General features: G+C 43.6%; 1 protein-coding gene across 3 annotated transcripts; it reads right to left on the bottom strand.

Moving 5' to 3' along the window:
- Positions 1 to 38: 38 nt before the first annotated feature.
- On the bottom strand, positions 39 to 27,979 carry LOC111958134 (RILP-like protein 1). Of its 3 annotated transcripts, XM_023979317.2 has the most exons (8): positions 27,483 to 27,979; positions 23,057 to 23,204; positions 8,384 to 8,502; positions 7,886 to 8,161; positions 7,348 to 7,628; positions 4,264 to 4,362; positions 1,254 to 1,341; positions 132 to 617 (listed from the first exon to the last, which is right to left on the bottom strand). In XM_023979317.2, the coding sequence occupies exons 1-8, from the start codon at positions 27,768 to 27,770 to the stop codon at positions 612 to 614; spliced, it is 1,305 nt and encodes a 434-aa protein (XP_023835085.1). In that variant the 5' UTR covers positions 27,771 to 27,979; the 3' UTR covers positions 132 to 611. The 3 variants fall into 3 exon arrangements, with proteins under 3 accessions (XP_023835086.1, XP_023835085.1, XP_023835084.1); XM_023979318.2 differs by lacking the exon at positions 1,254 to 1,341 and having other exon boundaries at positions 39 to 617; XM_023979316.2 differs by lacking the exon at positions 132 to 617 and having other exon boundaries at positions 848 to 1,341.

The following is a 27,979-nucleotide window of genomic DNA, read 5'->3' as shown; positions in this document are numbered from 1 at the left end:
ACATTAGGAACACCTTCCTAATATTGAGTTGTACCCCCTTATTGCCCTCTGAACAGCTTCAATTTGTCAGGGCATGGACTACAGAGTGTCAAGCATTCACAGGGATTCTGCCCATGTTGACTCCAATGCTTCCCACAGTTGTCAAGTTGGCTGGATGTTCTTTGGGGCGGTGGACCATTCTTGATACTCACAGGAAACTGTTGAGCATGGTATAACCCAGCAGCGTTGCAGTTCTTGACACACTCAAACCGATGCACCTGACACCAACTACCATACCCCGTTCTAAAGGCACATAAATATTTTGTCTTGCCAATTCACCTTCTGAATGGCACACATACTCAATTGTCTCGAGGTTTAAAAATCCTTCTTTAACGTGTCTCCTCCCCTTCATCTACACTGCTTGAAGTGGATTTAACAGGTGACATCAATAAGGGATCATAGATTTCAACTGGATTCACCTGGTCAGTCTGTCATGAAAGAGCAGGTGTTCCTTATGTTTTGTGCATTCAGTGTAGGTCCCTGGTTATGGATGCTTCAGTGCCTCCTGAGCCTGCTCTGTGTGCAAATAACAAATCACTTCCTCTGGTCACCTCTTTTCTCCAGAGAAGATGCTAAACCTGGATAGGTGCAATGAGAGAAATTAAGAATTTAGGTTACACCATGCAAAAAAAAAAAATATATCAACTAGCCATGACAATATTACTGCTAAAATAGATCAATAAAATACATTGGTTACACTTCAGATTATTCATGAAGAGTGAGTGAGAACATTGAGTTCTCAGAGTGAGGACAAAAGCAGAATGAGAGCATGCATGAGGAAAAGTGCTCAACAAAAGGTTGGGGAGGTGCATAAGCTTTGCCCTGTCAGAGGTTAACCTAGTTAGTCACTCCACTTTATTCAACAAATGAAGAGCTGTCAACAGTGAATATCCATGCTATGGGAAAATCCTAACTCAGACAACATGCATATGTGGATTTGTACTTGTAATAGTGAGTTGCTGGATTAGTATATTGGCAAAAAGTGACAATTTTTTATGATTGTGGCATCTTCTATGATGAGCTGGTTCAAGATCTACACATTATCAGCCAATAAGAATACTCCCACATCCTACTCACACATCGTGCACACATGATCACAAGGAAGTATTGCATTTGAGATGACAGGCGGTGGAGGGGCTTTGGCACAGTGGCGGTGCTTGGCTCAAGAACAATGACATCACAAAAAGAGATGAAATAAATGTAAAAGTTCATACACAGGACATAAGTCGTCTGATCGGCTGTAACGTTGGATCGTCTGCAATCAACCCTGCTGCTACCATCGGCATTACTGCAGTGAATATCCTGTCCAAAGAAGTACAGATGAAGAGACATAAGCGGAAAAAAGTAGTCAGAGTTTTGGTGCAAAGTGACTTTGCAGCACCCAGGTTGGCAAAGGAGGCAAGCCACATCTAGACGAAGTAAGCTACTTAAATAATTAATAATAAACCATTTATTTATGGAGTGGTCATTTTTCTTCTCTTCACAATTATTTGTAAATGACCTTCAAGAAATTATTATGGTAGTTGAAAAATGTCACAGAAGGGAAACTTCATCCCTTCGTCCTGGTCCTTCTACAAATATAACATTCCCAAACAAGCATTGTGGAAATTAAATTGTCATTATTTGTTTTAGTGCTCACGCAAGCATATTGGTCAGTGACATACATATATAAAGCTAGGTCAAATCCCTGACTGCAAGCCTTAACCACCATGACAGGAAACATAACATTAGTTAGGTTTCCATCCAATTGGCGACAGATTGTCATGCGAATATTCTAAAATCCGCATAAAAACAATTTTCCCACCAGAGATGTATTTCCATCAAATTGACTTGTTGGTGATAAAAGTATTTACGTGACGATGTAGTGCACATAAATACCTTTTGCGTTTAAATTCCCATGTACCGAATAAAAAAGAAAAGTTAAATGGGTTTCCATCGCATTTTCAACTCTACTGATGTATTCTCAAACAAAAATGTGTTATTTAGCGAGTCTGTGTATACTCTGGTATTGGCACGTGTGCTCTAGCCAACAGCTCGCAGATAGTGCTCGTATTTCCTACATGATGAGGATTATCATGGACAAAAGAGCAAGATTATTTTTATTTGACAAACGGCAGCTAAGCATCGATGATCATGTCACCAGAATAAGACCCTCAATATTTATTGTAAAGGAGCATCAAGCTCATCACCTTGCACTTTCACTACCCTGTAAAGTTCATAATAATTTAATAACTCATCTGTATCCTAATAAACGGACTGCTCATAGTGGGAGGACCACACGTCATCGCTTGACTCCAAGTTTACTTTGATATGATAGTTATTATACCAATATTGGCGCATAAAAGCGTTTCCGCCGACATTTCTCCCATAATACATTTTACCGACACAAAAAGATCCCACCTTGTCTAGTGTATTTTGTTTTGTCGAGATTTGGGAAGTTTACCGACAATTTGTGTGTCCATCAGGCCTGTCATTAAAAAAAATTATCCAACATGTACTTCACTTGCATTAAAAAGGTCGGATCAAAACCTGGTTAATAGCTAGGTTTCCACCCAATTTGAAATATTTTAATGTGAATATTCTAGAGTCCGCATAAAGACAATATGCACATTTTCCCAACAGTGGTGTTTTTACCAAACTAACTTGTTGAGGATAAAAGTGTGTATTTTCATGTACCGAATACAAATCTAAAGTTCAATATGTTTCCATCGCAATTTTCAACTCAACCCGATAGTTTTGTCACAAACTGTTGTGTTAAATTGCAAATGTTCCTACTCTAGTCTTGGCACGAGCATTCTAGCCAACAGCTCACAGATCTATTGCAGGTAGGCTAGTCTACATGATGAGATTATTATGGATAAGAGCAAGACATTTTTTATGAACTGTTTTTCTGATTTGTGTTGTTTTATTTGTGTTTACCATGACTATGTGTTTGTATTCTAATGTGTGTGTATATATTTACACAATATATACAAAAGTATGTTGACACCCCTTCAAAATTACATTTCAGCCACACCCATTGCTGACAGGTGTATAAAATCGAGCACACAGCCATGCAATCTCCATAGACAAACATTGGCAGTTGAATGGCCCGTACTAAAGAGCTCAGTGACTTTCAACGTGGCACCGTCATAGGATGCCACCTTTCCAACAAGTCAGTTCGTCAAATTTCTGCTAGAGCGGCCCGTCAACTGTAAGGGTTGTTATTGTGAAGTGGAAATGTCTAGGAGCAACAACGGCTCAACCGCAAAGTGGTAAACCACACAAGTGAAGCCCGTAAAAAGAATATGTCCTCGGTTGCAACACTCACTACAGAGTTCCAAACTGCCTCTGGAAGCAACATCAGCAAAATAACTTAGTTGGGAGCTTCATGAAATGGGTTTCCATGGCCGAGCAGCCAGACACAAGCCTAAGAACACCATGCACAATGCCAAGTGTCGGCTGGAGTGGTGTAAAGCTTGACACCATTGAACTATGGAGCAGTGGAAACGTATTCTCTGGAGAGATGAATCACGGTTCACGATGAGAGGAGAACACTACATGCCCCAATGCATAGTGCCAACTGTACATTTTTGTGCTTTTTGTCATGTAGTGTATATATTTTGTGTTTAATGTGTATTTTATATTGTATTATACAGGGCACATTTGGAAAATAGACCTAGGTCTCAATATGTCTTCCCTGTCAAAATAAAGGTTAAATAAAAATACAAAAAAATTGTCAAAAACGGCAGTCAAGCGTCGATCATCATGTCACCAGAATAAGAACCTCGATATTTACTGGAAAGGAGCATCAAGATCACCTTGCACTTTCACCACCCTGTGAAGTTAATCATTATTTATTTAATCTGTATCCTAATAAACTGCCTGGTTTCTCGAGTCGTAGTGGGATGACCATAAAGACATTTCCAACGCCATTTCTTGCATAATTCATTTTTCAGACACAAAAAGATCCCACCATGTCGAACGAACAAATTATTTGTCTGCATTTTTTTATTTTATTATGACCGAAAATTCCTGTTTCCATCACAGCTGTCATGATTACTTTACTTGCATAAAAACTGGATGGAAACGTGGTTAGTGACAACCTTGTTTGAAAATGTCAGAGATTGTGGGAATGATAGGCTGTGCACCTATATGTGTGTGGCCTGAGCACATACCATCAAGAGAGATGGAGTGGGGTGGCTGAGGAGTTTTGGCGTAGGTCTAGTGGGTCACAGTACTTACAGACGTTTGATCCCTGAGTCAGGCTGTTCAGTGGTTGCAGGCTGTGACTGAAGTGATGGATCCAAGTTGATGCCGTAAATCTCATTCTCTAACTCCTCACTGAGGCAGGGAGAAGGGATTAATTTAAAGAATGTGTACTTGTATTATGAACAAATGCAAAAAATTTAAAGGATAAAGTGGGATGCAACATCATTAGTAAATACATACAGTTGAAGTCGTAAGTTTACATAAACCTTAGCCAAATACATTAAAAAATGTAAACAGTTTTTTACAATTCCTGACATTTAATCCTAGTAAAAATTCCCTGTCTTAGGTCAGTTAGGATCACCACTTAATTTTAAGAATGTGAAATGTCAGAATAATAGTTGAGAATTATTTATTTCAGCTATTATTTCTTTCATTACATTCCCAGTGGGTCAGAAGTTTACATTCACTCAATTAGTATTTGGTAGCATTGCCTATAAATTGTTTAACTTGGGTCAAACGTTTTGGGTAGCCTTCCACAAGCTTCCCACAATAAGTTGGGTGAATTTTGTCCCATTCCTCCTGACAGAGCTGGTGTACCTGAGTCAGGTTTGTAGGCCTCCTTGCTCGCACATGCTTTTTCAGTTCTGCCCACAAATTTGGGATTGAGGTCAGGGCTTTGTGATGGCCACTCCAATACCTTGACTTTGTTGTCCTTAAGCTATTTTGCCACAACTTTGGAAGTATGCTTGGGGTCATTGTCCATTTGGAAGACCCATTTGCAACCAAGCTTTAACTTCCTGACTGATGTCTTGAGATGTTGCTTCAATATATCCACATCATTTTCCAACCTCATGATGCCATCTATTTTGTGAAGTGCACCTGTCCCTCCTGCAGCAAAGCACCCCCACAACATGATGCTGCCACCCCTGTGCTTCACGGTTGGGATGGTGTTCTTCGGCTTGCAAGCCTCCCCCTTTTTCCTTAAAACATAATGATGGTCATTATGAGCAAAATGTTCTACTTTTGTTTCATCAGACCAGAAGACATTTCTCCAAAAAGTACGATCTTTGTCCCCATGTGCATTTGCAAACCAGAGTCTGGCTTTTTTTAATGGTGGTTTTGGAGCAGTGGCTTCTTCCTTGCTGAGCGGCCTTTCAGGTTATGTCAATATAGGACTCGTTTTACTGTGGATATAGATACTTTTGTACCAGTTTCCTCCAGCATCTTCACAAGGTCCTTTGCTGTTGTTCTGGGATTGATTTGCACTTTTCGCACCAAAGTACATTCATCTCTAGGAGACAGAACGCGTCTCCTTCCTGAGCGGTATGATGGCTGTGTGGTCCCATGGTGTTTATACTTGCGTACTATTGTTTGTACAGATGAACGTGGTATTTGGAAATTGCTCCCAAGGATGAGCCAGACTTATGGAGGTCTACAATTTTTTTCTGAGATCTTGGCTGATTTCTTCTGATTTTCCCATGATGTCAAGCAAAGAGGCACTGAGTTTGAAGGTAGGCCTTGAAATACATACACAGGTACACCTCCAATTGACTCATATGATGTCAATTAGCCTATCAGAAGCTTCTAAAGCCATGACATCATTTTCTGGAATTTTCCAAGCTGTTTAAAGGCACAGTCAACGTAGTGTATGTAAACGTCTGACCCACTGGAATTGTGATACAGTGAATTATAAGTGAAATAATCTGTCTGTAAACAATTGTTGAAAAAATTACTTGTGTCATGCATAAAGTAGATGTCCTAACCGACTTGCCAAAACTATAGTTTGTTAACAAGTAATATGTGGAGTGGTTGAAAAACGAGTTTTAATGACTCCAACCTAAGTGTATGTAAACTTCCGACTTCAACTGTACATGTGCACTGAACAAAAATATAAACGCGACATGTAAAGTGTTGTTACCATGTTTCATGAGCTGAAATAAAAGATCCCAGAAATGTTCCAGATGCACAATAAGCTTTTTTCTCTCAAATTTTGTGCACAAATTTGTTTACATTCCGGTTAGTGAGCATTTATCCTTTGCCAAGATAATTCATCCACCCGACAGGTGTGGCATATCAAGAAGCTGATTAAACAGAATAATCATTACACAGGTGCACTACTGCACCTTGTGCTGGGGACAATAAAAGGCCACTCTAAATTGTGCAGTTTTGTCACAACTCAATGCCACAGATGTCTCAAGTTCAGGGATTGTGCATTTGGCATGCTGACTTTAGGAATGTCTACCAGAGCTGTTGCCAGAGAATTCAATGTTAATTTCTCTACCATAAGCCAACTCCAATGTCGTTTTAGAGAATTTGGCAGTATGTCCAACCAGCCTCACAACCGCAGATCATGTGTATGGCATCGTGTTGGCGAGCAGACTGCTGATGTCAAAGTTGTGAACAGAGTGCTCCATGGTGGTGGGGAGGTTATGGTTTGGGGAGGCATAAACGTTGGACAAGGAACACAATTGCATTTTATCGATTGGCAATTTCAATCAACAGAGATACCGTGACGAGATACTGAGGCCCATTGTCGTACCATTCATCTACCGCCATCACCTCATGTTTCAGCATGATAATGCATGGCCCCGTGTCGCAATTCCTGGAAGCTGAAAATGATCCAGTTCTTCCATTTCCTGCATACTCAGATGTGTCACCCGTTGAGCATGTTTGGGATGCTCTGGATCGACGTGTACAACAGCATGTTCCAGGTCCGGCCAATATCCAGACAACAGGCCACAATCAACAGCCTGATCAAATCTATGGGAAGGAGATCACACTGCATGAGGCAAATGGCGGTCACACCAGATACTGACTGGTTTTCTGATCCACGCCCCTACCTTTTTTTTAAGGTATCTGTGACCAACAGATGCATATCAAGTCATGTGAAATCCATAGATAAGGGTCTAATTTATTTATTTCAATTGACTGATTTCCTCAGTAAAATCTTTGAAATTATTGCATGTTGCGCTTATATTTTTGTTCAGTATAGTAATAACATAAGATTCAGTTGAGACAGGGGTATTAAAAAGTGATGATAAATCCCTAGTCCCTCAACTCCAGGTTATTTTTTTTTTCACTTTGTTTTTTCACATAGCAGATGTCATATCATGTAACCTTTTGTAATAGATGAGCTCCTCTCTCAGCATGAACACTTGAGCTTTGAGTTCGTTCCTCTCCTTCAGGACGTCCCGTAGCTCCTCGAGGGTGAAGTGGGGCCTGTCGGACTCCTTCTGGTCCAGGACATCAGGTTCCTCCTCTTGCTCCTCATCACACAGCGGGAGGAAAGGAGGGCTCTCTTCTGACTCAAAGCACTGTGCCAGGAATTCATGGTCACTTCTGCATTCCGCCCAAAAAGAATTGTGTACGATGGAGGCTGCTGATGCTGGTACCAAGGACTGGATTTGGGAAATAGCATGGTCACTTACAGGCTTTGTGAGCAGTGGCAATGATACTCAATGGCTAATCTACAAGATTGACTGACCCGCCTTGGGTGGATGTCATGTTATTGTGTTCTTGTCAATAGGGAACTTAAAACCCTGTAATTTGGGTATAATCTTCTTAACTCTATAAGGTGACGCGTACAGATATGTAATGGTGTCTTAAAGAGAAATGTAATGGACTTGATCAGGTAGGGGGTTGTAGCTGTGGTTACCTTGGCCGACACTGGTGTAAGCACTGTCATCACAGCCTTTGATGGGGATGGTTCCTCCTCGGCTGACCTCTTCATGTCCAGCTCCCACTCTTTGCGCTCCTCCTTCAGCCTTGCCACCTCCTGCCGCAGGGCCCCCAGCTCTTGCTGGCGCACCTGGGACATAGCCTCCAGCTCAACCTTCTGTTGGATCACTGCCTTGCCCTGAGCCTCTACCACACTGATCCTGTGCCGCAGGTCCAGGTTGACCTTCATCAGACGGTGCTGCTGTAGCTGAAGCTATAAGGGGAGGAAGGAGTCCATTTAATCCTACCCATTTGTCTCTAATGAACTGATGGAAACAGTGTCCAGATTGTTGGTGGAAGTTGTTGTCCTCCTCAGGCAAGACGAGACACCTATGTGCTGAAGCATTAGGCTACAGACAGTAGGAAGCCTAGGAGGGATGTGTTATGTAGTTCAGGTAGTGTGGAATGCTACTAGATGGAAAGAGACAAGCCTCACCGCCTCCAGGTCCTCGTTCTTGAGGTTCAGCTCATGGTCCTTATCCCGGATCTCATCCCTCTGTTTGTCTACCACCTCCTTTACCTTCTTCATCACCTGACACTCTCTCTCTGACACACCTGTCCAAGATATACACACATACAGCCCACACAGGCATTAACACATAAACATACACTACCGTTCAAAAGTTTGGGGTCACTTTGAAATGTCCTTGTTTTTGAAAGAAAAAGCACATTTTTTGTCCAATAAAATAACATCAAATTGATCAGAAATACAGTGTAAACATGGTTAATGTTGTAAATTACTATTGTAGCTGGAAACGGCTGATTTTTAATAGAATATCTACATGGACTACAGAGGCCCATTATCAGCAACCATCACTCCTGTGTTCCAATGGCACGTTGTGTTAGCTAATCCAGTTCATCATTTTAAAAGGCTAATTGATCATTAGAAAACCCTTTTGCAATTATGTTAGCACAGCTGAAAACTGTTGTTCTGATTAAAGAAGCAATAAAACTGGCCTTCTTTAGACTAGTTGAGCATCAGCATTTGTGGGTTCGATTACAGGCTCAAAATGGCCAGAAACAAAGAACTTTCTTCTGAAACTCATCAGTCTGTTCTTGTTCTGAGAAATGAAGGCTATTCCATGCGAGAAATTGCCAAGAAACTGAAGTTCTCTGGCTCTAACCAGAATAGAAAGAGGAGTGGGAGGCCCCGGGTGCACAACTGAGCAAGGGGACAAGTACATTAGAGTGTCTAGTTTGAGAAAGAGACTCCTCAAGTCCTCAACTGGCAGCTTCATTAAATATTACCAGCAAAACACCAGTCTCAACAGTGAAGAGGTGACTCCGGGATGCTGACCTTCTAGGCAGAGTTCCTCTGTCCAGTGTCTGTGTTCTTTTGCTCATCTTAATCTTTTATTTTTATTGGCCAGTCTGAGAAATGGCTTTTTCTTTGCAACTCTGCATAGAAGGCCAGCATCCCAGAGTCGCCTCTTCACTGTTGATTGTCACGTCTGCTCCTCCCCTCCGGCGTACGACGTCGCCAGAGTACTAACCCCCGGTCCTGGGATTCATCATTACGCGCACCTGTGATTCATTATGATTCACACCTGGACTCCATTACCTATATAATTTCCTCCTCTTTATATGTCACTCTCCCAGGTTCACTCACCAGTTGGTATTGTTCTTGTGTTTTGGCCTCCTGCCCAACATCCCGGAGGAATATCAGGATCTAAGGGAGGTATTCTCCAAGACCCTCACCACCTGTCTCCCCCCTCATCACCCCTGGGACTGTGCCATTGACCTGTTTTCCGGTGCTACACCTCCGCGCAGACGCATCTACCTTCTGTCAGTGGCTGAGACGCAGGCCATGGAGGACTACATTCAAGAGGCGCTCCAACAGGGTTTCATCCGCAGGTCCATATCAGCTGGTTTCTTCTTCGTGGCCAAGAGGGTGGATTACGCCCTTATATCGATTACCGTGGACTCAATGACATCACCACGAAGTATTGTTACCCTTTTCCGCTGTTGCCGTCAGCCATCGAGCAGCTCCGCGTGGCCCTGTTCTTCACAAAACTGGACCTGTGGAGTGCCTACAATCTCATTCGCATCCGGAGGGGATGAGTGGAAGACTGCGTTCAGCACGATGTCTGGTCACTACAAGTACTTGGTTATGCCCTTGGTTATGCCCAGTGTTCCAGGAATTTGTCAACGAGGTGTTCAGGGACATGCTCGGACGTCAGGTGTTTGTACATCGATGACATCCTGATCTTCTTGACCAACCTGGAGGATCACATCACTCACGTTCGAGCAGTCCTGGAATGCCTCTTGGCTAACCACCTGTTCGTCAAAGGCAGAGAAGTGCCAATTCCACCGGAGGGCTGTCTCCTTCTTGGGCTACCAAATCAGCCTGCAGGGAGTGAGGATGGAGGGAGTGAAGAAGGTAGATGCGGTAAGGTCATGGCCAGTCCCAACCACTATCAAGGGGTTACAACGGTTTTTGGGGTTTGCCAACTTTTACCGCCGCTTCATCAGGAACTTCAGTGCTGTCGCCGCCCCTCTCTCCTCAAGGGTGGGCCTCGTAGGTTGGTTTGGTCTCCAGCAGCCGACGAGGCCTTCTGTCTCAAGGCGCGTTTCACCATCGCCCACTTGCTAAAACACCCAGATCCCACGCTACCTTTTGTGGTTGAGGTAGACGCATCGGAGGTGGGTGTGGGGGAAGTTTTGTCACAAAGACAGGGGGACCCACTAAAATTGTATCCTTGTGCTTTCTAATCCAAGAAACTGTCCCCCGCAGAGAGGAATTACGACGTCGGCGATTGGGAGCTCTTGGCGGTGAAGTTGGCATCAGAGGAGTGGAGACACTGGCTGGAGGGTGCCAAGGAACCATTCGTCATCCTCACCAACCATCGGAACCTTGAGTACATACGCGCCAAACCAGGCGGGCTCTCTTCTTCACCAGGTTCGACTTCACGCTGACCTATCACCCAGGTTCTAAGAACATCAAGGCCGATGCTCTGTCCCGTATCTACGATTCGGGAGAGACTCCTGGCCAGAAGGCACCCATAATCCCCTCCTCCCGGGTCGTGGGTCCAGTGGTTTGGGATGTAGACATCCGCCAGGCTCTAGAGAGGGAGCCCGCACCCCGGAATTGTCCTCCCGCACGCATCTACATTCCCACAGGGATAAGGGATTGGCTGCTGATCTGAGCACACACAGCTGTCGTCGCTGGACATCCAAATATTTTCGCACCATCCATTCCATCACTGAGAAATACTGGTGGCCCACCTTGGTGCAGGATGTTAGGCGGTATATCAACTCCTGTTCCGAGTGTGCTCAAACTGAGTCCCCCCGGAATGCTTCAACAGGGAAGCTCCTGCCACTTCCCGTGCCTCAGCGACCTTGGTCCCATCTATCCATTGACTTTGTTACTGATCTTCCCCTTCTGATGGTTTCACCACCATTCTGGTGGTAGTGGATAGATTCTCCAAGTCATGTCATTTAATCTTTCTTCCCGGTCTTCCCACTGCTCTCCAGGTCGCTGAGGTACTCTTCCGGCATTATGCCCTTCCGGAGGACATCGTTTCGGACTGCGGCCCACAATTCACATCCGATTCTGGAGGGCCTTCTTGGAGAAGCTCGGTGTCACGGTTAGCCTCACATCTGGGTATCGGCCTCAGTCTAACGGGCAGGTGGAGAGGATGAATCAGGAGCTGGGGAGTTTCCTGGGGAGTCACTGTCAGGACCGGCAGGGTGAGTGGGCACATTTCCTTCCTTGGGCAGAGTACACCCAGAACGCTCTACGACACTCCTCCACTAGGTTGACCCCCTTCCAGTGTTTTGGGTTTCCAGCCGGCCCTGGCCCAGTGGACCCCGGGCCAGACCGCGGCTCCTGCGGTAGATGAGTGGTTCCGGTGCGTGGAGGTGTGGAACAATGCGCTCGTGAGACTCCAGTGCGCCGTCCATCGTCAGAAGGAGCAGACAGACCGTCACCGCAGTGAGACCCCTGTGTTCCATCCTGGGGATCGTGTCTGGCTCTCTATGAGGAACCTTCCACCCCGCCTGCCCTGCAAGAAACTAAGCCCCCGTTTTGTGGGGCCGTTCAAGGTTCTCCGGTGGGTCAATGAGGTGACATATGGTAGTGACTGGGTAATTGTAACCTGTATCTCACCCTCTTTTCATGTCTCCCTTCTCAGGCCGGTGGTTCCTGGTCCCCTAGCTGATGCTGTCCCCCACGACACACCTCCACCCCCCCGGACATTGACGGGAGCCCGGCGTACGCTGTCAAATCCCTACTGGACTCCCAACGTCGTGGGAGTAGGCTCCAGTATCTGGTGGCCTGAGAGGGGTATGCCCCAGAGGAGCGGTGTTGCGTTCCGGTGGAGGACATTCTGGACCCCAACATCATCAGGGTCATCCCCCTGGTCGGCGCCATCCTGCGGCTGGAGCCGCATGTCGGGAGGGGGGGAGGGTACTGTCTGGTCCTCCCCTCCGGCATATGACGTCGCCAGAGTAGTAACAACCGGTCCTGGGATTCATCATTACACACACCTGTGATTCATTATGATTCACACCTGGACTCCATTACCATCATTTCCTCCCCTTTATGTCACTCTCCCAGGTTCACTCACCGGTTGGTATTGTTCTTGTGTATCGGTGTTCTGCCTTATGTTAGTGTCGTGTTCTTGGTTTTGTTGTTTTATTAAAACTTTTCACCTGCTTCCAACTCACCGCCCCATCATTACATTGAGACTGGTGTTTTGCGGGTACTATTTAATGAAGCTGCCAGTTGAGAACTTGTGAGGTGTCTGTTTCTCAAACTAGACACACTAATGTACTTGTCCTCTTGCTCAGTTGTGCACCGGGGCCTCCCACTCTTTCTCTTCTGGTTAGAGCCAGTTTGCCCTGTTCTGTGAAGGGAGTAGTACACAGCGTTGTACGAGATCTTCAGTTTCTTGGCAATTTCTCGCATGGAATAGCCTTCATTTCTAGGAAACAAGAATAGACTGACGAGTTTCAGAAGAAAGTTCTTTGTTTATGGCCATTTTGAGCCTGTAAGCGAATCTACAAATGCTGACGCTCCAGATACTCAACTAGTCTAAAGAAGGCCAGTTTTATTGCTTCTTTAAATCAGAACAACAGTTTTCAGCTGTGCTAACATAATTGCAAAAGGGTTTTCTAATGATCAATTAGCTAATCCAAGTTTATCATTTAATAAGGCTAACACAACGTGCCATTGGAACACATGTAGATATAATTTTTTTTTTTTTTTAAGTTGTCAGTTTCCAGCTACAATAGTCATTTACAACGTCTAAACTGTATTACTGATCAATTAGTTATTGTAAATGGACAAAATGTTTTCTTTCAAAAACAAGGACATTTCTAAGTGACCCCAAACTTTTGAACGGTAGTGTATATCTGCACATACTGTGGTGATGTAACAGGTGGAACTAATGCTGCTGTTATGTAGTTTTATTCAGAGTATTACCAAGAGACAATAACACTATCTAAATGGCAAAGGAATTCAGTCTTAAATAGCACATACTGTACAATGCATGTTGAGTCAGCAGTATATCTACCAGAGCTTTCTCATGTCATGCATACATGAAATGTTATGTGTCCGTATATGTTCAGTTTTACAGCTGCTTGATCATCCTGATTTGATCAGTGTTTCTAGGCTGTGTGTGTTTTGGCCCTGTGAGTAAATATAGCCATGGTGACCAATGAAAGGCTCGCACAAGGGCTGTATTTGTCTGGTTTTAAAATAGTTCCCTTTACTGCCTCCTCTGTCTCTGATGTCAGCATGTTCACACATGTAGTGGACACAAACACTAAAAGATTAGATTTTGGCTCACATGCAGTGTTTTGTCAAAACATACAGAGAGACAAAAAATATTAACACAAGACACAAACAATGAGATGGTTCCCTGTCACACCCTGCATAACATGCTAATACCTGATATCAAATGCAAACACCCACACTAAAACATACACACGCATGTTCCAGAGGCACCTGGTAGCATGTAGGTCTAATGACACTTCAACGTATAAATCAGTCCCATTTATGGTGCATCACCTGACCACGTCTTCCTACTGGATTTAGATTCAGGTGTTCGTGCCACTGACATGGTGATCAGAGACCCTGTGTTGCCAGCAATGCTCTACTTTCTGTAGTGTATGTTCTCCGGCTCTGTCTGTTACACACCAATAACACATCACCTCAGATCTTCTGCACTCAAAACATATACCTTGTTATGAGGCATTTGAGTTTAATTGTAGGAGTGCACAATTAAATCACCCTAAATGACATTGACTTGCCAAGTTGCTAATCACTATAACTACTGTTGTGAATAACATAAGTGGTCCTCTGTGGATCAGTAGAGAATGGTGCTTGCAACGCCAGGTTTGTGGGTTCAATTCCCACTGGGGCCACCCATACGAAGAATGTACGCACGTAAGACTAAGTTACTTTGGATAAGTGTCATCTAAATGGCATATATATTATCGTTCTCTAAATACTTCAGTCAGACTGCTATCGTTGAAGTTGTTTGTGGTGATGTCAAAATTAGGGGTTTTGAACAAAACAGTTATCAGCGATTGGATCGTCTCTAACCAATCAGAGTATCAAAGCCAATGACGAATTTTAAAAATGCTGCTTTACCCACGTGTGTTCTGGCTCTGGCCCAACCCATCGGTTTCTGGGACCAATCTGAACGCTTAGAATGTGGTCCCATTTAACCAGGCAAGGTTTTTAATCACAACCCAAAATGATTTCTAAGGGTCTGTACTCCCGAAGTTGTTGACTGATTTTGTGCTTGCTAGTTAGCAAACAGTTCTCAGCTTACTGCCGATAAAAACTGAGTCATAACTGAATTATTTAATGTAACAAATCAAACATTAAACCTCATAAAACAATTCATAGTAACCTCGTAAACAATTAATTTAGGCCCAGCGTTTATTTGAAACATGTTTATTCCCATAAGATAAAGTAATATATGGCAATATATGTATATTACTTATGTTTATATGGGCATATATGGTGGAAACATACATGCCCATATATGCTTATATATGTATCCACACATATATGTATATAAGTACACACTGTATAAATATATTACTTTTCCGTATGGGTTTGCAGTAACGTGTGCCGTTAAAAAAGAACAGGCGGCTATTTGAGAATTTGAGTTTAATTGAAGTTGACTGGTAACTTAAATGGAACTGTAAAGTAAATGTTACTTTGTGCATCTTATCTTTGGTGTCATAAACAATCCTTGGTTCCTACCTGTGTCTGGTCAAGATAAGAGGGGGGGGCATCTGGCCGAATGGTTCCTACAAGAACATATTTTGGGCAATCAAATTAAACATGTTTATGTAGGTTTAGGTAGCCGTATATAAGGCTCTATGTAGGGAACTCCCTTTAATAGCTCACTTCAGACCGGTACTTTATGCATCCAAGTTTGACTGTGACCTCTCTAGCTTGCTGACAATAAACAATGATTCATTTAAGATTGACTTCGAGTGTCCCTGTGTAAGAATTTTCATGACAGAACTTATGTGTAACAGACATCATGCTGCTTGCTTAGCGAGTAGGCTGCTTCCTCCTGATTCGGCTCACACAAGGCTCTAACCCAGGACCTCTGCCTTGCTAGAACACGTGACCTCCTTCCTTGACAACATACCAACCGACTGAGCTATAAAAAAAAGGATCCAATTGGATAGCTCCATTGGTGACATTTCAAGCTAGTTGTGGAGTGAGTTTAAGGTACATTCTTATAGGAATATTTCGGGATTTTGTCAACGAGGCACTTTATCTATGTTTGGATACCATTTTTGTGTCTCTCCGTGCAGTTTGAAGGAAGTTGCTAACAAGCGCAATTGCTAACTTGGGTTAGCGCAATGACCGGAAGTTATTGTTAGCTTTGCCTCACAAAACGACCTCCAATTTATTTCATACTAGACAGAGACACAAAATTGGTATCCACGAATTCATCTGACTCTGGGGAATTAGGTAAAGGGCCTCATTGCCAAAATCCCAGAGTATCCATTTAACTCTGTTACATATGAATGCAGGCCTGTGTTATAACTTGTGCTGTTTTTGACAAGGTGCTAATTCAGACTGGTGTTCAAATCACATCAAAGACAATTTTAGCATTTTAGCAACTATTTAACATGTTAGCTAACCCTTCCCCTAACCTTAAGCCTTTTAGCTAACCCTTCCTCCAACGCTAACCTTAACCCTTTAGCCTAATTCCGACGCTTAACCCCTAGCCTAGCTAAAGTTAGCCAGCTAGCTAACGTTAGCGTTAGCCACCCCAAGTTAATGTTAGCCACAACAAATTGGAATTTGTAACATACATGTTTTGCAAATTCGGAACATATTGTACGTTTTGCAAATTCGGAACATATTGTACGTTTTGCAAATTCTTAACATATTGTTGGAATTGCTATCCGTAATATATTGTAGGAATTGCAATTCGTAACATTTAATACGAATTGTAATTCGTAACATATCATATGAAATGAAAATTTGAAGATGGCGTGCCAGTCAGACGTCTATTTGTCTTGTCCCGTCCCATGTATATATAGTTTTCTTCGTATATATTTTTTAGCTCAATTTCCATCTATGGACTGAAAATACTCTCCTGCAACCCACCTCACCCAATGTGGTATGGATCTGCTATTGTTTTACACTTTAGAACCGGAACCCCCATCAGAAGCTAGCCAGCTAACTAGTTAGTCACTGCTAGCAGTCATCGCCGTTAACTTGGACATCAGCCAGCCACAGCCCGGGTAAATTCCTGCCAGTCTGCACAGCGTGATATCAACCCAGAGCATATCGGACTGCTTTCTCGACCACATCTTCGGATTCCTACAGCAAGCTCTGAACCTTTACAACAGATCATCGCAGCTAGCTAGCTGCTATTCGAGTGGCTACTCCAGGCTAACATCTCTGTCCCAAAGCAAGAACCAGCTAGCCTCGAGCTAGGCCCATCTCTCGGCTAGCCGAAGAGGTCCTTCAGCCAATTCTTGGGCTACAATACCTATTTTGCCAATTGGCCTGGACCCTTTTAATGCCGACACGGAGCCCCGCTGATCCATCACGACTGGTCTACTGACGAATCAACAGGCGATTCTGTTACGATGTCGCCGAAGAACCATCTACTAGCCCCGGCCCACTAGCTTTTCTGAACGCTGTGTACCCTGCTTGCCTAGCGTAGTAGTGACTACCGAACGCCACCCTGACTCACCTATTGCTGCTCTTTTGACCCTATGATCACTCGGCTACACAGCTGACACCCCCTGGACTGTTTCAATAACACAGTACCTAATTTTGTTTACCTGTCGGCCCCAGCTTCGAACTCAGGTCCTGTATGTACCTAACTAACCCGCTCTGCCCATTCATCGACATTTACCCGTTGTTGTCTTAGCTCTCCTGATCAACCTGTGTTTGCTTTATGCCTCTCTCTAATGCCAATATGCCTTGTCTACTGCTGTCTTGGCTAGTTCTTACGGTTTAATTTCACTGTAGAGCCCTCAGTCCCGCTCAAAATGCCTTAGATAGCTCTTTTGTCCCACCCCACACACATGCGGAGACCTCACCTGGCTTAACTGGTGCCTCCAGAGACGAAACCTCTCTCATCATCACTCAACGCCAAGGTTTACCTCCACTGTACTCACATCCTACCATACCCTTGGCTGTACATTATGCCCTGAATCTATTCTACCATGCCCAGAAATCTGCTCCTTTTATTCTCTGTCCCCAACGCACTACACGACCAGTTCTTAAAGCCTTTAGCCGTACCCTTTTCCTACTCCTCCTCTGTTCCTCTGGTGATGTAGAGGTTAACCCAGGCCCTGTAGCCCCTAGTTCCACTCCTATTCCCCAGGCGCTATCTTTTGTTGACTTCTGTGACCGTAAAATAATTGGTTTCATGCATGTTAACATCAGAAGCCTCCTCCCTAAGTTTGTTTTATTCACTGCTTTAGCACACTCCGCCAACCCTGATGTTCTAGCCGTGTCTGAATCCTGGCTTAGGAAGGCCACAAAAAATTCTGACATTTCCATTCCCAACTACAACATTTTCCACCAAGTTAGAACTGCCAAAGGGGGTGGAGTTTCAATCTACTGCAGAGATAGCCTGCAGAGTTCTGTCATGCTATCCAGGTCTGTGCCCAAACAGTTCGAGCTTCTACTTTTTAAAATCCACCTTTCCAGAAATAAGTCTCTCACTGTTGTCTCCTGTTATAGACCCCCCTCAGCCACCAGCTGTGCCCTTGACACCATATGTGAATTAATTGCCCCCCATTTTTCTTCAGAGTTTGTACTGTTAGATGGCCTAAACTGTGATATGCTTAACACCCCGGCCATCCTACAATCTAAGCTAGATGCCCTCAATCTCACACAAAATATCAAGGAACCTACTAGATACAACCCTAAATCCATAAACACGGGCAACCTCATAGATATCATCCTGACCAACTTGCCCTCTAAATACACCTCTGCTGTCTTCAACCAGGATCTCAGCAATCACTGCCTCATTGGCTGTGTCCGTAAGGGTCCGCGGTCAAATGACCACCCCTCATCACTGTCAAACGCTCCCTAAAACACTTCAGCGAGCAGGCCTTTCTAAATCGACCTGGCCCGGGTATCCTGGAAGGATATTGACCTCATTCCGTCTGTAGAGGATGCCTGGCTACTCTTTAAAAGTGCTTCCTCACCATCTTAAAAAAGCATGCCCCATTCAAAAAATGTAGAACTAAGAACAAATATAGCCCTTGGTTCCTTCCAGACTTGACTGCCCATGACCAGCACAAAAACATCCTGTGGCATACTGCATTACCATCGAATAGCCCCCACGATATGCAACTTTTCAGGGAAGTTAGGAACCAATATACACAGGCAGTTAGGAAAGCAAAGGCTAGCTTTTTCAAACAGAAATTTGCATCCTGTAGCACAAACTCAAAAAAATTCTGGGACACTAAAGTCCATGGAGAATAAGAGCACCTCCTCCCAGCTGCCCACTGCACTGAGGCTAGGAAAAACTGTAACCACCGATAAATCTACGATAATCAAGAATTTCAATAATAATTTTTCAACGGCTGGCCATGCTTTCCACCTGGCTACCCCTACCCCGGTCAACAGCTCTGCACCTCCCACAGCAACTTGCCCAAGCCTCCCCCATTTCTCCTTCACCCAAATCCAGATAGCTGATGTTCTGAAAGAGCTGAAAAATCTGGACCCCTACAAATCAGCTGGGCTAGACAACCTGGACCCTCTCTTTCTAAAATGAGCCGCCACAATTGTTGCAACCCCTATTACTAGCCTGTTCAACCTCTCTTTCGTATCGTCTGAGATCCCTAAAGATTGGAAAGCTGCCGCGGTCATCGGAGACACTCTAGACTCAAACTGTTACAGACCTATATCTATCCTACCCTGCCTTTCTAAGGTCTTCGAAAGCCAAGTTAACAAACAGATCACCGACTATTTCGAATCTCACCGTACCTTCTCCACTATGCAATCTGGTTTCCGAGCTGGTCATGGGTGCACCTCAGCCACGCTCGAGGTCCTAAACGATATCATAACCGCCATAGATAAAAGACAGTACTGTGCACCCGTCTTCATCGACCTGGCCAAAGCTTTCGACTCTGTCAATCACCGCAATCTTATCGGCAGACTCAATAGCCTTGGTTTCTCAAATGACTGCCTCGCCTGGTTCACCAACTACTTCTCAGAGTTCAGTGTGTCAAATTGGAGGGCCTGTTATCTGGACCTCTGGCAGTCTCTATGGGGGTGCCACAGGGTTCAATTCTCAGGCCGACTCTTTTCTCTGTATACATCAATGATGTTGCTCTTGCTGCTGGTGATTCTCTGATCCACCTCTACGCAGACGACACCATTCTGTATACTTCTGGCCCTTCTTTGGACACTGTGTTAACAAACTTCCAGACGAGCTTCAATGCCATACAACACTCATTCCGTGGCCAACTGCTCTTAACTTCTTTATGATAGGGGGCAGCATTTTCACTTTTGGATGAATTGCGTGCCCATAGTGAACTGCCTCCTACTCTGTCCCAGATGCTAATATATGCATATTATTATTACTACTGGAAATAAAACACTCTGAAGTTTCTAAAACTGTTGAATGATGTCTGTGAGTATAACAGAACTCATATGGCAGGCAAAAACCTGAGAAAAAATCCAAACAGGAATTGAGAATTCTGAGACTGGTCAATGTTCAACTCCTCATCTATTCAATTCCCTGTAAGATATGGATCTGTTTGCACTTCCTACGCCTTCCACTAGATGTCAACAGTCTGTAGAATGTGGAATGAAGCCTCTAGTGTGATGTGGGGCCGGATGGGAGGTGTTTCAGTCATTGGTCTGGCAGAATGCCAGTTCCTGGTCACGCGCTTTCCTCATGATATCGCCTTGCGTTCCATAACTTCTACAGTCATGAAGGAATGCTCCGGTTGGAACGTTATTGGATATATATGATAACAACATCCTGAAGATTGATTCTCTACTTAGTTTGACCAGTTTATTCAACCTGTTATATAACTTTTGGGCATGCGTTTGGGCATGTGCACTAAACATGCTAGCAAAAGTAGCTACTTAGACATATCGAACAAAACAACGATTTATTGTGGAACTAGGATTCCTGGGAATGCATTCTGATGAAGATGATCAAAGGTAAGGGAATATTTATGTTGTAATTTCGTATTTCTGTTGACTCCAACATGGCGGAGAAATTTTATTTTTGAGCGCCGTCTCAGATTATTGCATCGTGTTCTTTTTCCGTAAAGTTTTTTAAAAATCTGACACAGCGGTTGCATTAAGAACAAGTGTATCTTTAATTATATGTAAAACATGTATCTTTCATCAAAGTTTATGATGAGTATTTCTGTTATTTGACGTGGCTCTCTGCAATTTCTCAGGATATTTTGGAGGAATTTCTGAACATGGCGCCAATGTAAACCGAGATTTGCGTATATAAATATGCACATTATCAAACAAAACATAAATGTATTATGTAACATGATGTCCTATGAGAATCATCTGATGAAGATCATCAAAAGGTTAGTGATTAATTTTATCTATATTTCTGCTTTTTGTGACTACTATCTTTTGCTGGGAAAATGGCTGTGTTTTTCTGTGGCTATGTACTGAGCTAACATAATCGTTTGGTGTGCTTTCGCCGTAAATGCTTTTTGAAATCAGACATGTTGGCTGGATTCACAACATGTGTAGCTTTAATTTGGTGCCTTTCATGTGTGATTTCATGAAAGATTGATTTTTATAGTAATATATTTGAATTTGGCGCGCTACATTTTTTCTGGCTTTTGGCCAAGTGGGACGCTACCGTCCCACATATCCCAGAGAGGTTAAATGCAAGTAAAACTAAATGCATGCTCTTCAACCGATCGCTGCTCGCACCCGCCTGCCCGTCTAGCATCACTACTCTGGACGGTTCTGACTTAGAATATGTGGACAACTACAAATACCTAGGTGTGTGGTTAGACTGTAAACTCTCCTTCCAGACTCACATCAAACATCTCCAATCCAAAGTTAAATCTAGAATTGGCTTCCTATTCCGCAACAACGCATCCTTCACTCATGCTGCCAAACATACCCTCGTAAAACTGACTATCCTACCAATCCTTGACTTCGGCGATGTCATTTACAAAGTAGCCTCCAACACTCTACTCAGCAAATTGGATGTAGTCTATCACAGTGCCATCCRTTTTGTCACCAAAGCCCCATATACTACCCACCACTGCGACCTGTATGCTCTCGTTGGCTGGCCCTCGCTTCATATTCATTGCCAAACCCACTGGCTCCAGGTCATCTATAAGTCTTTGCTAGGTAAAGCCCCGCCTTATGTCAGCTCACTGGTCACCATAGCAGCACCCACCCGTAGCACGCGCTCCAGCAGGTATATCTCACTGGTCATCCCCAGAGCCAACTCCTACTTTGGCCGCCTTTCCTTCCAGTTCTCTGCTGCCAATGACTGGAATGAATTGCAAAAAATCACTGAAGCTGGAGACTTACATCTCCTTCACTAACTTTATTATTAGCGGTCAGAGCAGCTTACCGATCATCGACCACAATTTTATCCCTGATGTCCTTACACAGCTCTCCGGTCTTGGCCATTGTGGAGAGGTTGGAGTCTGTTTGATTGAGTGTGTGGACAGGTATCTTTTATTCAGGTAACGAGTTCAAACAGGTGCAGCTAATACAGGTAATGAGTGGAGAACAGGAGGGCTTCTTAAAGAAAAACTAACAGGTCTGTGAGAGCCGGAATTCTTACTGGTTGGTAGGTTTTCAAATACTTATGTTATGCAATAAAATGCAAATTAATTACTTAAAAATCATACAATGTGATTTTCTGAATTTTTTGTTTTAGATTCCGTCTCTCACAGTTGAAGTGTACCTATGATAAAAATTACAGACCTCTACATGCTTTGTAAGTAGGAAAACCTGCAAAATCGGCAGTGTATCAAATACTTGTTCTCCCCACTGTACCTCATCCCCATATTGTTATTTATTTTTTTGCTCCTTTGCACCCCAGTATCTCTACTTGCACATTCATCTTCTGTACATCTATCACTCCAGTGTTTAATTGCTAAATTGTAATTATTTTGTCACTATGGCCTATTTATTGCCTTACCTCCTTAATCTTACTACATTTGCATATAGATTAGATGTATATAGATTTTTCTATTGTGTTATGGAATAAACAAACGTACAGTCAATGTGTAACTCTGTGTTGTTGTTTGTGTCGCACTGATTTGCTTTATCTTGGCCAGGTCGCAGTTGTAAATGAGAACTTGTTCTCAACTGGCCAACCTGGTTAAATAAAGGTGAAAAAAAATAAAATGGATGATCGACAAATGAATACATACCATAAGAAATGTGACATATCATACTAAATTCTGCCCCTGAGCAAGGCAGTTAACCTACTGTTCCCCGGGCGCCTAAGACGTGGATGTCGATTAAGGCAGCCCCCAGTACCTCTCTGATTCAGAGGGGTTGGGTTAAATGCAGAAGACACATTTCAGTTGAATGCATTCTGTTGTACAATTGACTAGGAGTCTCGGATTTACTTAAAGAATAATACGAAATGCTCTGAGACCACATTGCTGCTAAATGCCAATGTGCTGCACATACCCTCCTGTCTCTGCAGGTCCTCAGTCACAGGTGAGTCTTTTAGGAACAGGCTCTTCCGAAGGCTCTTATTCTCCACCTGCAGTTGTGTGATCTGAGACAGCAGGTCTTGGGCCTCCCCTCTCCACACGTCCTCCACCAGCTCCAACTCCTGGGGGATGCATCAACCGCACCCACACACACAGTTGAAGTCGGAAGTTTACACACACCTTAGCCAAATACATTTAAACTCAGTTTTTCACAATTCCTGACATTTAATCCTAGTAAAAATGCCCTGTCTTAGTTAGGATCACCACTTTATTTTAAGAATGTGAAATGTCAGAATAATAGTAGAGAGAATTATTTATTTCAGCTTTTATTTCTTTCATTACATTCCCAGTGGGTCAGAAGTTTACATACACTCAATTAGTATTTGGTAGCATTGCCTTTAAATTGTTAAACTTGGGTCAAACGTTTCGGGTAGCCTTCCACAAGTTTCCCACAATAAGTTGGGTGAATTTTGCCCATTCCTCCTGACAGAGCTGGTGTACCCGAGTCAGGTTTGTAGGCCTCCTTGCTCGCACACGCTTTTTCAGTTCTGCCCACAAATTTTCTATGGGATTGAGGTCAGGGCTTTGTGATGGCCACTCCAATACCTTGACTTTGTTGTCCTTAAGCTATTTTGCCACAACTTTGGAAGTATGCTTGGGGTCATTGTCCATTTGGAAGACCCATTTGCAACCAAGCTTTAACTTCCTGACTGGTGTCTTGAGATGTTGCTTCAATATATCCACATCATTTTCCTACCTCATGATGCCATCTATTTTGTGAAGTGCACCTGTCCCTCCTGCAGCAAAGCACCCCCACAACATGATGCTGCCACCCCTGTGCTTTACGGTTGGATGGTGTTCTTCGGCTTGCAAGCCTCCCCTTTTTCCTCCAAACATAACGATGGTCATTATGGACAAACAGTTCTATTTTTGTTTAATCAGACCAGAGAACATTTCTCCAAAAAGTACGATCTTTGTCCCCATGTGCAGTTGCAAACCACATTTTGGCTTTTTTATGGCGGTTTTGGAGTAGTGCTTCATCCTTGCTGAGCGGCCTTTCAGGTTATGTCGATATAGGACTCGTTTTACTGTGGATATAGATACTTTTGTACCCGTTTCCTCCAGCATCTTCACAAGGTATTTTGCTGTTGTTCTGGGATTGATTTGCACTTTTCACACCCAAGTACGTTCATCTCTAGGAGACAGAACGAGTCTACTTTCTGATGGTAAGACGGCTTCGTGGTCCCATGGTGTTTATACTTGCGTACTATTGTTTGTACAGATGAACGTGGTACCTTCAGGCGTTTGGAAATTGCTCCCAAGGATGAACCAGACTTATGGAGGTTCACAATTATTTTCTGAGGTCTTGGCTGATTTCTTTTGATTTTCCCATGATGTCAAGCAAAGAGGCACTGAGTTTGAAGGTAGGCCTTGAAATACATCCACAGGTACACCTCCAATTGACTCAAATGATGTCAAATTAGCCTAACAGAAGCTTCTAAAGCCATGACATAATTTTCTGGAATTTTCCAAGCTGTTTAAAAGGCACAGTCAACTTAGTGTATGTACACTTCTGACCCACTGGAATTGTGATACAATGAATTATAAGTGAAATAATCTGTCTGTAAACAATTGTTGGAAAAATTACTTGTGTCATGCACAAAGTAGATGTCCTAACCGACTTGCCAAAACTATAGTTAACAAGAAATTTGTGGAGTGGTTGAAAAACAAGTTTTAATGACTCCAACCTAAGTGTATGTAAACTTCCGACTTCAACTGTACATACATACATACATACATACACACACACACACACAGGTATAGCATCTTTAACTTTTTCATTCTGCATAATTGCACATAAAACAAAGGTGTCATTGATTAAAAGTAAAATACAACAGGTGTAGACCTTACAGTGAAATGCTTACTTACAAATCCTTAACTAACAATACTTTAAATATGATTTTAGGGCCTTCCTCTGACACTGCCTGGTATAGAGGTCCTGGATGGCAGGAAGCTTGGCCCCAGTGATGTACTGGGCCGTCCATACTACCCTCTGTAGTGCCTTGCGGTCGAAGGCTGAGCACTTGCCATACCAGGCAGTGATGCAACCAGTCAGGATGCTCTTGATGGTGCAGCTGTAGAACCTTCTGAGGATCTGAGGACCCATGCCAAATCTTTTCAGTCTCCTGAGGGGGAATAGGTTTTGTCATGCCCTCTTCACGACTGTCTTGGTGTGTTTGGACCATGATAGTTTGTTGATGATGTGGACACCAAGGAACTTGAAACTCTCAACCTGCTCCACTGCAGCCCCGTCAATGAGAATGGGGGCGTGCTCGGTCATCCTTTTCCTGTAGTCCACAATCATCTACTTTGTCTTGATCACATTGAGGGAGAGGTTGTTGTCCTGGCACCACACGGCCAGGTCTCTGACCTCCCTATAGGCTGTCTCATCGTTGTTGGTGTGTCATCGGCAAACTTGATGATGGTGTTGGAGTCGTGCCTGGTCATGCAGTCATGAGTGAACAGGGAGTACAGGAGGGGACGCACCCCTGAGGAGCCCCTGTGTTGAGGATCAGCGTGGCGGATGTGTTGCTACCTACCCTTACCACCTAGGGGCGGCCCGTCAGGTGGTCCAGGATCCAGTTGCAGAGGGAGGTGTTTAGTCCCAGGAACCTTAGTTTAATGATGAGCTTTGAGGGCACTATGGGGTTGAATGCTGTGCTGTAGTCAATTAATAGCATTCTCACATAGGTGTTCCTTTTGTCCAGGTGGAAAAGGGCAGTGTTGAGTGCAATAGAGATTGCATCATCTGTGGATCTGTTGGTGCGGTATGCAAGGGGACACGTGAAGAGGACACAACAGCAACTCGGCCCCCTCAGGAGGCTGAAAATATTTGTCTCGGGCCCTCAGTTCTACAGCTGCACCGTTGAGAGCATTTTGACTGGCTGCATCACCGCTTGACAGGCAACTGCAAGGCACCTGATCACAAGGTGCTACAAAGGGTGGTGAGTATGGCCCAGTACTTTACTGGAGCCGAGCTCCCTGCCATCCAGGACCTCTATACCAGGCGGTGTTAGAGGAAAGCCCCAAAATAATTCTGACTGCAGCCACCCAAGCCATAGACTGTACTCTCTGCTACTGCACATAAAGTGGTACCAGTGCACCAAGTCCAGAACCAACAGGACCCTAAACAGCTTCTAGCCCCAAGCCTTAAGACTACTAAACAAGACTGCTAAATAGCTAATCAAATGGCTACCCGGACTACCTGCAACTCTCTTGTTCTGACTCCATGGACACACACATACACTACAGATGCCCACACACACACATATGCATACTGACACCACTCACACGCACAAGCTTTCAATTACCACATATACTGCTGCTGTTAATCTATCCTTTTGCCTAGTCACTTCACCCCTACTACATGTACATACTAGATACCTCAATTACCTCGTACCCCTGCACATCGACATGATACTGGTACTCCCTATATATAGCCATGTTATTTTTACTCATTATTGTTATTCATTATTCACTGTGTATTTGTTAATCGTGTCACTATTTCTTTTTTTAACTCTGCATTTTTGGTAAAGGACCAGTAAACATTTAACTGTTCGTCTACACCAGTTGTTTACGAAGTATGTGACAAATCAAACGTTATTTTATTTGACCAGACTTTAAGAACTATTCACACCTGATTCTCAAAACCTTTTGCACCGACTCACCTTTACATATACACACACAGAACATTACCCCCTTATCTTTTCTTCCCTTTATATCGTTTTTGGTGATAAATGTATTGATATTGTGCATTTATTTTTTATAAATGTGTATTGCACTATTAGTGCTTGTGTAACAGTTTAACTTTATGGCGTCCCCTCGCCCCGGGAACCACTACTTCAAGGTCTCAAAGCGAGTGACGTAACCGATTGAAACGCTATTAGCGCGCACCACCGCTAACTAGCTAGCCATTTCACATCCGTTACACTTGCAATTTATTCGGTGTATATTTTATTTTGTCTGATGTTGTACACTTTATGTATGGAGTCTGACAAGAGGGTGGGGGCTGTAACAACCTATAGTTTGTTCCCTTATCCAACTGTCGGTGGAGAAACAAGTGTTTTGCGTGTTTAAAACACCTACATTCTCCCGACTGGCATGGAAGTGGCTAGTCTTTAGAGTAGTAAGGATAATTAAGAGTCTGAAACCAGGGTATTTGGTGCAGTGTGGCTCCAGCATGTGTAAAACATTTCTTATGTAACTTTTGTCAACATGCTCTTGTGCAATGTGACACCGCGTGTCAGAGAGCAGAGGAATGCCATGAAAAGCCAATACTTGGTGTAGTAGGCTACTCTTCGTGTTGCACACGTGAGCTAAATATTTCGGTAAACACACACCTTTTGATGTAGCTGCTCTTTCTTCAATCTGTCATTCCGTTCCATTCGCAACCTGTCCAGCTCACGCCGTAGCTCTTCCGTCTCTGGGTTGATATTGTTTCGGGTGACCAGCACCTCTAGAACTTCCAGAACCCGGACCACTTTGGGCATCAGCCGCAGTGAAGCCTCGCATCCAAACTGATCGATAATGCGTTCAAACTCCTGTCCCACAACCGCGGCAATGTCATAGACGTCCATAACGGTTAACTCCGTAGCATTTTTGTCCAGGGGTGTTCCGAAGTCTTCCATGTCTGTTTCTCCCCTCCGAAATCAACAAGGACAGTTATCTGACAGTTATTATTGTGTAACGTTTGTAGTACGATCTAGGCCTACTTCTTATTGCTATTCTTTCCGATATTTTTACAACTCTTTGAATGTAGGCCTATTTCAAAAATAATTCTCAACTTCCAGATTCCCCAGAGTGCAATCCAATACCTATCACGAACTATGAACGTTCT

This window comes from Salvelinus sp. IW2-2015, linkage group LG33 (genome assembly GCF_002910315.2).
Source record: "Salvelinus sp. IW2-2015 linkage group LG33, ASM291031v2, whole genome shotgun sequence".
Lineage (NCBI taxonomy): Eukaryota > Metazoa > Chordata > Actinopteri > Salmoniformes > Salmonidae > Salvelinus > Salvelinus sp. IW2-2015.
Note: the sequence above shows the minus strand (reverse complement) of the source record. Positions and strands in the feature narration are given on the sequence as shown.

Excerpts from the sequence above, each read along its gene's own strand:
- LOC111958134 (XM_023979317.2), bottom strand. The coding sequence starts at position 27,770 with ATGGAAGACTTCGGAACACCCCTGGACAAAAATGCTACGGAGTTAACC. Across the intron at positions 7,629-7,885 it reads TTACACCAGTGTCGGCCAAG|TCCTTGGTACCAGCATCAGC; the intron begins GTAACCACAGCT and ends TCCCAAATCCAG. Across the intron at positions 4,363-7,347 it reads GAGCTCATCTATTACAAAAG|TGAGGAGTTAGAGAATGAGA; the intron begins GTTACATGATAT and ends TCCCTGCCTCAG.